The sequence below is a fragment of the Grammomys surdaster genome, unplaced genomic scaffold (genome assembly GCF_004785775.1).
Source record: "Grammomys surdaster isolate TR1022 unplaced genomic scaffold, NIH_TR_1.0 126109, whole genome shotgun sequence".
Lineage (NCBI taxonomy): Eukaryota > Metazoa > Chordata > Mammalia > Rodentia > Muridae > Grammomys > Grammomys surdaster.
In genome coordinates this window covers 1,988,603-1,999,335 of record NW_021620917.1, presented here as the reverse complement: position 1 = coordinate 1,999,335, position 10,733 = coordinate 1,988,603, and the positions used below count along the sequence as shown (strand labels likewise).

The window sequence follows — 10,733 nt, the reverse complement described above, 5'->3', positions numbered from 1 at the left end:
CTGTTCTCAGAGCATACACTTCTAGATACTGTGTCTCCAAACTTTCAAGCCCTTCTGCATGCATGCAGGAATCCTCTGATGCTCCTGTAAGCTAGATCCCAGAATCACTTTCGCTTCTTAATGCGGAAGCCCAGAGAGACTAGAGAGTTTGCACCAAGTCACAAAGCCATGTAGGATGAGCAGCTTTTTGAGACTTCTTCTCCCCTTGTCCTTTCTAGATATTTCCTTGTAGTGGTCGAGTGTGACTCCGTGTAGCCAGTAGTCTGTTGTACACAGCACAAACTCAGGAAGTTTGGTTTTGATTGTTCACCTGAGGGGTGCGGGGAAGAGGACCTGTGAGGAGACAGCACTGTGGGGTCAGTCAGACAAGCCACGTGCTAACTGCCTTAGGCTGGACCTGCAGGAATGAGGGGGACTTTGGATGCCTAGAGCTGATGTGGTTAAGGTGATGCATCCCAGGAAAAGGTCCCTGACCACTGGTTGTGGCCCCAGCTCTCACTCGGCCCTGCCACAGCAGCCCTAGTCTACCTTTCCATTCTCCATTAAACTGTACAGTTTTCCCTTCCAGAGCCAGTGCCCGGCCCCGAGCCCTTCAGGAAGAAGGAAGTGGTGGAGATCTTGTCCCACAAGAAGGCCTATAATACCTGTGAGAAGCCTTAGGGGCCCACCCTCAGGGCCACAAAAGCTGAGACCCGCAAAGGGGTGGGGAGATCAAAATTAAGATGTGGGGACTCGGACAGGTCGTACTGCTTAAAGGCTGGCCCTCAGGGTAGCAGGATCCCCAATGTGTACTCAGGTGTACTCCTAGGACCCTCTATTGGCCACGCCCACCATAATGGGTTTCTTGGTCCTGGCCCTGCCTCCAATCACATTATCTTCGTCCCTCCCTAGTTCCATGACCCGCCCACAGGTCCCACCCATCTACCAGGTATCTGTTTTGGGGGATCCCGCCCCTATCCTACCAGTCTCTAAGACCCCTAGTCTCTGGCTACTCCTATGCCACGCCCTCCTCCGCTAGGTACTTCTCTCAGGCCCCTCCTCCCGTGTCCTCACTACGCTCCTAGTAGCCTGGCGGCTTCAAGCACCAACTCTTCCCTGAGGCCCCGCCCTTACTTTGGGCCCCGCCCTCTCTAGGGTCCCGCCCTGTCTCACCCTAGTGCCCCACCCGCAGCCATCCTCCTAGCGCACCTGAAGCTGACCCCTGGCGAGCTGCGACAAGTGCTCATGAGCATGGAGCCCCGGCGCCTGGAGCCTGCTCATCTGGCGCAGCTGCTGCTCTTCGCTCCGGACGCCGACGAGGAACAGCGATATCAGGCTTTCCGCGAGGCTCCTGGTCGCCTCAGTGAGCCGGACCAGTTCGTCCTGCAGGTGCTAATACTGGCCTCCAGTCCCTAGACCATGGCTAGGGTGCCTTCGCATGGGCTCCCTCTGTCCCAGGTCCCTTAAAGACTGTCTCTGGCTTCTGAGTGCCAGTTTAACTCCTTTGATGGCCTGTTCCCACTTGAGGTGAAGGCTGATGTGATGAGACTGTCCCCAAGGTCGTGCTAATCTTTCCTAAAGGGTATCCTACTCATCTGTCAGAGGACTCACTCCCTAGGCTGGGCAGAAGGTCCCGGCTGGGGATGGACGAATCCTGGCCCCTGACTTTCCTGCAGATGCTCTCGGTTCCTGAATACAAGACCCGCCTGCGCAGTCTACACTTCCAGGCTACCTTGCAGGAGAAGACAGAGGAGATACGAGGCAGCCTGGAGTGCCTGCGACAGGCGTCTCTGGAGCTCAAAAATAGCCGGAAACTCGCCAAGATCCTGGAGGTCAAGCCGCTTCCCATCCCTGTTTGTTTAATTTGATCTTTTTGTCTCCTGGGGTTCCCAGCCATGAGATCAAAACCTACCCGTGGGGATAGGGCGGGATGAGCATCTGGACCGGATCACCCTACTTTTCTTCCCACAGTTTGTGTTGGCCATGGGTAACTATCTCAACGATGGACAGCCCAAGACCAACAAGACGACTGGCTTCAAAATCAACTTCCTGACAGAGGTGAGGGCCAGGCAGCCACCTGCTCTACCTACCAGACTTGGAGGCCGAGTCAAGTCCTGGTAGCTGAGCCAAGTGTGGTGGCACAGACCTGCAATTCCATCATTCAGACGGTCAAGGCAAGAGGATCAAGAATTCTAGTCTAGCACGGGCTAAATAAGATCCTGGCTCACACAGCAAAAAGTGGGTCTTTGTTTTTGGTTTTGTTTTGTTTTGTTGTTTGTTTTTTTGTTTTTTGTTTTTTTGTTTGTTTTTCGAGACAGGGTTTCTCTGTGTAGCCCTGGCTGTCCTGGAACTCACTCTGTAGACCAGGCTGGCCTCGAACTCAGAAATCCGCCTGCCTCTGCCTCCCAAGTGCTGGGATTAAAGGCGTGTGCCACCACCGCTCTGCAAAAAGTGTTCTAATAGGAGAAGAAAACATCAGGTCACAAAGTTCTTCCCCTGGGTGGGGGAGGAACTGGCTGCACACAGGCCCAGGCGTGACTTGCCAAAAGGTGGAAGGTTTCTTCTCTGGCCCAGCTCCAGGATCTAGAAAAGGAGAGTGGGGAGAGAATTTGGAAAGAGTATCACAGGCTAAGAATTCTGGGAACACAGAAAAAGCTGGTGTCGTGTGACCAGAAGTCTGGTGGGGGACTTTGAGAAGCTTATGGCTGGGCATCCCTTGCAGCTAAACTCCACCAAGACAGTGGATGGGAAATCCACCTTTCTGCACATCCTTGCCAAATCGCTAAGCCAGCACTTCCCTGAGCTCCTGGGCTTTGCCCAGGACCTGCCCACCGTGCCCCTGGCTGCCAAAGGTAGGCTGGGTACGTGGGTGAGGGAGGCGGATGCATGCTGCCCTGAGCTGGGGATGCAGCCCCCATAAGGCTTTGCTTCTTTCCTAACATGCAGTGAACCAGCGAGCCCTGACTGGTGACCTGGCTGACCTCCACGACACTGTCAGTGAGATTCAGGTGGCCTGCCAGAGCATGGCCCCCTCCAGTGAGGACAGGTTTGCTGTGGTCATGACTGTATCCTCTAACCAGCCTGTTCCAGCACAAACCTGGACTCTGGGACGGTTGAGGAAAGCTGACTGTGGCTCTCGTGGTCAGTGTAGATCCTTGCAAACACTCCAGGCAGAAGCTGTTGTGTGCCCAGGGATCCTGGGACAGACTCCATCCTACGTTCCTTAGAATCCAGGTGCTGATGCAAAGCTGAGAACTGACGGTGGACTTCTTTTCTGTGTGTGGGATACTGGGGACTGAACTGCACAGGCACACGGGCCTAGGCATGTGTTCTACTGCCGAGCCATGCTGCCAGCCTGTCACTGAGGGTTCTAGGATAGCAGCCAAGCCTTGTCCTCAGCCCCTGGGGCAGCCTAGGCAAGAGCTCCACCACTGTGCGATGTGCTAGCTTCTCACTAGTTGATTCTAGGCAGACACTGAGCTACACTCCCAGGCCCTCACTGGGAATTTAAGGCTGAGGCTGTATCATTGAACTATATATACAGCATATATCTATTGGTGGAAATTGAATTCAGGACAATGAACATGCTAGGCAAGAACTCTGCCACTGAGGTATATACTAAGTTTATCCCCACTCTAGGTTGCCCAGGCTAGCCTCAGATTCACTCTATAGCCCAGGCAGGCCTTGAAATGACAGTTCTTTGGCCTCATCCTCCCAAGTGTCTGGGATGACAGTGTCTCTGCCAACAGGCCCACCCATAGTTCCCAAAGTCATTGACATGTTGTCAGGTACCCTTAAGAATGGTGGAGCCCAGACTTAAGTCACAAGACACAGGAAAAGCTTTGCCAGTCAGGCCAGCCGAAAGCAAGGTGAGGGAGGTGTCGGGGAGACTGAATCTGGAGCCTTCTGCAGACTAAAGAATTGCTCTCCACTGAAATGAACACCTTGAATCAGGGCCACTGAGTTTTTCCCCAGAAGTTACTTACAGTGTGCCAGAAACTGTCTTAAATCTTGGAGGTCCATAGAGGGAAGGAGCTGACCCCTGGAGGACAGAAACAGTGAACGCTTGAGCTGCTTTAGTTAATAACAAAAAGAAGGTAATTAAGAAAAAAAAAGAGCCGAGCAGCGGTGGGCACACACATTTAATCCCAGCCCTTGGTGGACAGAAGCAGGCAGGCTGGTCTACAGAGTGAGTTCCAAGATAGTCAGGGCTACACAGTGAAACCCTGTCTGAAAAAATAAATAAATAAATAAATAAATAAATAAATAAATAAATAAATGAAAAGAAAACAAAAAGAAGGAGAGAGGAAGGAAGGGAACGAGAACAAGCCTGATGTGGTGTTGCAGACACCTACTCAGAGGCAGGAGGATCGGGAGTTCAAAGTCATCCTCGGCTTTTTAGCTAGTTCCAAGCCAGCCTGGGTTACAAGAAATCATGTGTCAAACAAACACATAAACCAGAGTGTCAGGCAGACAGGGTCGGTCCAAGTGAATGGTCTGAAATGTGGGCAGTGAGCCCCACACACTGGGGCTCAGACCTAGAATCCTAGCATCCAGGATGCTGAGGCAAAAGGTCTGGAGTTAGAGGCCAGCCTGGGCTACAGAATAAGGATCAAGAAACTACTAAGCAGAAGCAAGAGGATAGCACCCCCTTGTGGGGAGATCAAGGGCAAGGGAAGTCTAAGGCTATTCAGAACGCACATTAATTATGCATGAAGTTAAGGACTGGTGGCCTGGAACCTGTGACAGGGGTGGGGATGAGGCTGGGGAGATGTGGGATTGGGGATTAGGGAGGTAGGGGGTGGGGAGGATGGGGTGGGGGAGGGGGAGGGAGAGAGGTTGGTGTGGGGGTTATAGTATAGTTCTCTGCCTGCAGAAGATTCCTTCAGAGCAGAGAGGGAATAGCTTGGGCCTACTGGGTTCACAGTCTAACCAAGGAGGGTAAAGCACCCAGGGGCTGTTTCCTTGACCAAAGTCCTATAGTCCTTTCTGGAAACAGCACAGCCAGCTCTGCGAGCGTTGGATGGTCTGCAGCGAGAGGCCATGGAAGAGCTAGGGAAGGCACTGGCCTTCTTCGGAGAGGACTCCAAGGCCACTACCTCAGAGGCCTTCTTTGGCATCTTTTCAGAATTCATGAGCAAATTTGAGGTAAGCGAGGGTGGAGGCTAGAGAGGCCCCTGAAGGGAGGTGGGGCTTGGAAAGGGTGCCAGTGGGTGGCACATTCCTGTCTCTGGTGGGATGCAGCCAGCAACCTCAGCACCAGCCATCTGGGTGCAAGGACGGGGCAGGAAGGGTGGGTCCACTGACCACCTCTCCTCATCTCCAGAGAGCCCTCAGCGACCTGCAGGCAGGGGATGGCCCACGCAGCTCGGGGATGGTTTCACCCCTGGCCTGGTGACAGCCGCCACCAAGCATCTTCTGCAGTCTGAGCACGGAGACCAGTGCTGGAGGCTGCACCCCAGAGGAACGTCCCAGGGTCCAGGGTACTTGCTCATGCATCTTGGCTGCAGGAAGGGCTTGGGTGTGGTGGGGGCTGCAGCCATGTGTCTCCAGCTACCTCAGCTGCCACCTGGCCCTCTTTTGCCCATCCTGCTTGGACTCCCAGAAGGCCTCCCTGGCTTCGGGTGGCCACCCACCCCTCCACCTCGATGCCCACAACGGAGAATAAAATGCTGCTGTGTGTCAGGGAATGTCCCACCTGAGGGCAGACTGCAGAGTGGAAGCTGGCTTGCTGCGGTTGTCTGTGGCTCGTCGGGAGTATGGGACAGGAGAGAGGACAGATTTCCATACTGAGAGGGACTAGAGGAGGAAGAGATGTTATCACACCGCTGAATCTAGGTTTAATTTTCTTTTACAATTTCATTTCTTAGTGACAGGGTCTCATGTCACTCAGGCTGGCCTCAAGCTCACTATGTCAAGGGTAGCCTTGAACTTCTGATCCCCCTGCCTCTACCTCCCAAGTGTTAGGATTATAAGTATGGGCCACCATGCTTCATGTACTGCTCCTCATCCTCCTCCTTTTGCTCTTCCTCCTCGTCCTTCCCCACCCGCACCCCCTTGTAAGGTTTCACTATATAACAGACTGGCCTTTCAGTTCACTATGTAGCCCAAGCTGGCCTCCAGCTCACTGCTATACTTCTTCCCAGGCCTCCCCAGTGCTGGCATTATGGTACTAAGGGAATGAACCGAGGGCCTTAAACATACTAGGTAAGCAGTCTGCCACTGAGCCGCACCGCCAGCCAGCCTCCTGTATGCTTTTTGAGACACATCTTAGTTGTTCAGGGTGACCTTGAACTTACTCCATAGCCCAGGTAGGCCTTAAACTTTTATGTCTTCTTCTACCTTAGCCTCCACAATAGCTGGAACGCCAGGCCTGCATCTCTAGGCTCAGCCAAAATTGAGAGATTTGGGGTTTTGACGTGTGTGGAGGTGGGATGAGAGCGGTGTGCAGAGAGCATGTGGAGGTCAGAGGACAAGTCAGTTCTCTCCTTCACCACGGAGATCCTGAGTAGTGGACTCGGGTCATCAGGCTTGGCAGCAAGCATCCTTACCCACATCAGGGTGGCCCAACAATTGAGGTTTTAACCATACCAGCTTGGGATGTTGGGAGTAGAATGGGAATCCTGAAGGTTGGGGAGAAAGCACATGAAGGGGGCTATCTCGGGGCAGTGACACCAGTTCAGTGGCCTGCTGTAGAGCTCTTCTCCTGGCTAGTGATGGCATTCCCCGGAACGGGTTGTGTGAGCAGGGCAGGTTCGAGGCAGGTGAAACGATCTGGAACATACAGGATCCCCAAGGCTGCACTGCGTAAATCTGGGACAGAGTTGTGAGTTTTCTGGAGTCTGCGTGGCTGGGATGGTGAGCAGAATCCCAGCACTTGTATTCACTGCTCGGAGCCCCAGACTCCTGCAATAAGATGCAATAGGATCACACACATGCACACACAGAGACACACACGAACAGGTGCACACATACACACACAGACACATGCACACACAGACACACAAAGACACAGAGACACAGGCACACAGAGACACACACATGCACACACACAGACACACACGCACAGGTGCACACATACACACACAGGCACATGCACACAGACATACAGGCACACAGAGACACACGCACACGCGTGCACACACACACCTTTTTGTCTCTCTTTGGGGCTTTCTCTCTCCTGAGTGTGTATGCACAGATGTGAGCTGCAGTGTGGGAGTGAGAGGACAGTGTTTAGATTTGGATACAAGTGCCTTTCCCTGAGGAGCAAGCCATCTTGCTGGCTGTTCTAAAATGATTAAATTAAATCTATTTTATATTGCTGGCATTCAAACCCCCAGCCCTACGGACACTAGGTAAGTGCTCTACCACTGTGCTACACCTCCAGCCCTGGTTATTATTTTGAGAGTGTCTCCTGTAGCTTAGGCTGGCTTTGAACTCTGAATCCTCTTGCATCTACTCCCCAGTCGCTGGGATTATAGCCATGTACTGCAAAGCCCATTTTGACTTTTATTTTAATTTATATCATTATTTTATAGTGACAGGGTCTCTGTAGCTCAAGCTATCCTTAAACTCATGGGAATCCTCCTGCCTCAGCTTCCTGCAGGCTGGGATTATAAAGCACGAGCTATCAATTTCAGCTCTTCATTTTACTTTTTCCCAGGGATAGTATGAATGGGCTTTCATTTTGCATCTTAGATTTTCTTTTTCTTTTTGTATCTTGGATTTAAAAAAAGTTTAGTTATATGTGTATGTGTACGTCCATGGGTGGGTTTGTCCACATGAGTTTGGTGTCTTTGAAGGCTAGAAGAGAGAATCAAATACCCTGGAACAGGCGTGACGGGTGGGTGTAGGCTAAGTGCACCTAACCACTGAGCAATCTCTCCGTACCTCAGATCTTTCTTTCTCCCACAAAAATCAAATAGGCATTGTTGTGCTCAGACTTTATAGATGACCTTGACCTGATCCTCCTGCCTCCACCTCCTCTTGCTGGGATTACAGGCATGCACCACCACACTGATTTCCACAGTGCTGGGCGTGGGACCCAGGGCGTCACACATGCTAGGCAAGCACTCTACCCACTGAGCACATCCCCAGCCCACATGTGGTATTTCAGAGTCTTCCACAGTCCTGGTCTTCCCTTCTACCTTCCGTATGCTCATCCATCCTGTTAAAATACTCCAACCAAGATGTGTGTGTCAAGAAGGAACTTGCCTAGTCAGCTCCTGCTACTCCTCAGCAGCCCACCTTGTACACAGTACCTGGTATGTGTGTCCCAGGAAAAGAGTGTCACACAACTCTTGATAGAGGCTCTAAAGAGGGGCTTGGAGATTCAGAACACTGGCTTCTCTTCCAGAGGACCACAGTTCAATTCCCTGTACTCACGTGGAGGAGGCTCACAACTGTTTGCTATCTCCAGTTTCAGGCAAGCTGACGCCCTCTTCTGGCCTTTACAGGCACTGCACACATGTAGTGCATAGACATATAAGTAAAACACCCATACACATGTAAAACAATTTTTTTTTTTTTAAAGAAACAGTCCTTGTTGGGGGCTGGGGAAATGGTTCAGCTTAGAGCACTTGTTTTTGTGGAGAACTGGGTTTTGAATCACACCACCACATGGTGGCTTGCTAATTGCAGGCTGGTTTTTTTTGTTTGTTTGTTTTGGAGGATTCAGGGGAGTCTTCTGATGCCATTTTCTGACCTCCGCAGGCACCAAGCATGCACACACATTCATGCAGGTAAAATATTCATACACATAAAATTAAATAAATAAACCCGAATTTAAAAGGAGAGACGGTTCAGTTGGTAAAGGGGCTTGCCACTAACCTTGCCCATTTGAGTTCGATTTCCAGTATGTACATGGGGCAGAAAGAAAGAACAGATTGTCCTCTGCCCTCTTCACATGTATGCACAGGCATATATGCACAAATAAATAAAGTATAATACATTTTTCAAAATCTCTAGAGCTGGGATTAGAAATTACAGGTCATGCTGGAATGGTGGCTCAGGCTTTTAATCCCAGCACTCAGGAGGCAGAGGCAGGCAGAGCTCTGAGTGTGAGGCCAGCCTGGTCTACAGAGTGAGTTCCAGGACAGCCAGGACTACACAGAGAAACTGTGTCTTGAGAGGAAGAAGAGGAGGAGGAAAAGGAGGAGGAAGAGGAAGAGGGGGAAGAGGAGGAGGAAGTCACAACTTATCCAGAAGTTGGAAGCAGGGGGACAGAAATTTCAAGGCCCACCTGAGTAACTTATTGAGACTTGAAATAAAAGCTAACCAGGAGGAGGAAGAAGCTAGAGATGTAGTTAGCAGCGGAGTGCTTAACTAGAACACATGGGGCCCTACTGTTCACTGGCCAGAACTGCAACATTTATTTTTTTTTTTAAATAAAATCTCTGCGAGATCTACAGATTCCAGTCTCTACCAGGCAAGGTCCCCTGGCCCAGGCGGGACTCCATAGCATTCATCTGAAGTTAGAGGCACGTGCCCCTTGCCCCAAGATCCAGCCACTAGATGGCAGTTTGACAAACCAAGCACTGGCTAGGATTCCTTAGCATGCCCCGTATCAGTTAGCAATTTGCTACAGTGTAACAAACTGAACTTTAACCTCGTTTTGCCCTATGTTACTGAGGATTGAGTTGGATACGTTAGGCAGGTGCTGTGCAGCTGAGCTATGCCAATCCCCCCCCCCCCCCCCCCCCCCTCCCCACCCCCCCCCCCCGCCCCTCGCTAAGGGATTCTATTTGGGAAAAAATGCTTACATTTACTTATTTATTTATTTATTTATTTACTTACTTACTTACTTATTTGGTAGCGTCTGTTAACAGAGGCTTGTGGAAGTTCAAGGGAAACTTGAGGAAATCAGTTCTCTTATTTCACCATGTGGATTCTGGGGGCAGAACTGTCACTGTGGATTCTGGGCTAGCACTCTACTGCTGGGCCAAGCCCCAGCCCCTTATTGGTGGATTCTAGGCAAGTGCCCTACACTAACCTGTATCCCCAGTCTCTTTGAAAATTTAAATTTGAAGACAGAGTCTTGCTAAGTTACCCAGGCTGGCCTTGAATTCATTCACATATAGCCCACGCAGGCCTAGAACCTGGGATCCTCCTGCCCTAGACCCCAGACCTTAACTCAAAATGGCTTAAAATGACAGCCACTTAGTGCTCAAGGTTTGGGTGACCTGGGCCTTGCTGAGATGAGCCAGGCTCAGTGGATACCATCATAGCTCTGGGAGCTTGGCCAGTGTTCTTCCCCACACCTGGAACTTTGACAGGGAAAGCAGTGACAGCCTCAGGTGGTGGTTCATCCTGTGGCCAAAAGCTGGGATCATTTTCACATGTGAGGTAAGAGCCCAAGGGAACAAATAAGCAAGAGCACAGAAAGTCGGCTGGGGACGTGGCTCAGTGGGTAGAGTGCTTGCCTAGCATGGATGAAGCCCCGGGTTCAATTCCTTGCACTGCATTGATGGAGTGTGGTGGTGCATGCCTGTAATCCCAGCACTGAGGAGGTGGAGGCAGGAGGATCAGGTCAAGGTCACTGGGGTCAGACTGAGCTATGCAACACCTCGTCTCAATCAGTAAATCAATACACACGAGTTTCTGGAGGTAGCGCAGAACTGATATGCCAGCATTTTGATCACAGTCATTGCCAATGCCAGTGACGAGAGCAGTCAGTTTGGAGAGGAAAAGAAACAAAGTGCTTATTTTATTTTATTTTATTTTATTTTATTTTATTTTATTTTATTTTATTTTAT

At 50.9% G+C, this 10,733-nt stretch overlaps 1 protein-coding gene across 3 annotated transcripts in view; it reads left to right on the top strand.

Moving 5' to 3' along the window:
* Window positions 1–5,701, top strand: part of Grid2ip (Grid2 interacting protein) — a 35,624-nt gene extending 29,923 nt beyond the window's left edge. Inside the window, exons 14-21 of one of the 3 annotated variants that reach the window (XM_028756077.1) lie at window positions 569–646; window positions 1,172–1,368; window positions 1,656–1,811; window positions 1,951–2,037; window positions 2,702–2,831; window positions 2,926–3,044; window positions 4,963–5,127; window positions 5,306–5,701. In XM_028756077.1, coding sequence (XP_028611910.1) covers window positions 569–646; window positions 1,172–1,368; window positions 1,656–1,811; window positions 1,951–2,037; window positions 2,702–2,831; window positions 2,926–3,044; window positions 4,963–5,127; window positions 5,306–5,377 — 1,004 coding nt within the window. In that variant the 3' untranslated portion in view covers window positions 5,378–5,701. The remainder of the gene's footprint in view (window positions 1–568; window positions 647–1,171; window positions 1,369–1,655; window positions 1,812–1,950; window positions 2,038–2,701; window positions 2,832–2,925; window positions 3,045–4,962; window positions 5,128–5,305) is intronic. The other 2 variants (XM_028756075.1, XM_028756074.1) reach the window with 2 other exon arrangements.
* Window positions 5,702–10,733: the final 5,032 nt, after the last annotated feature.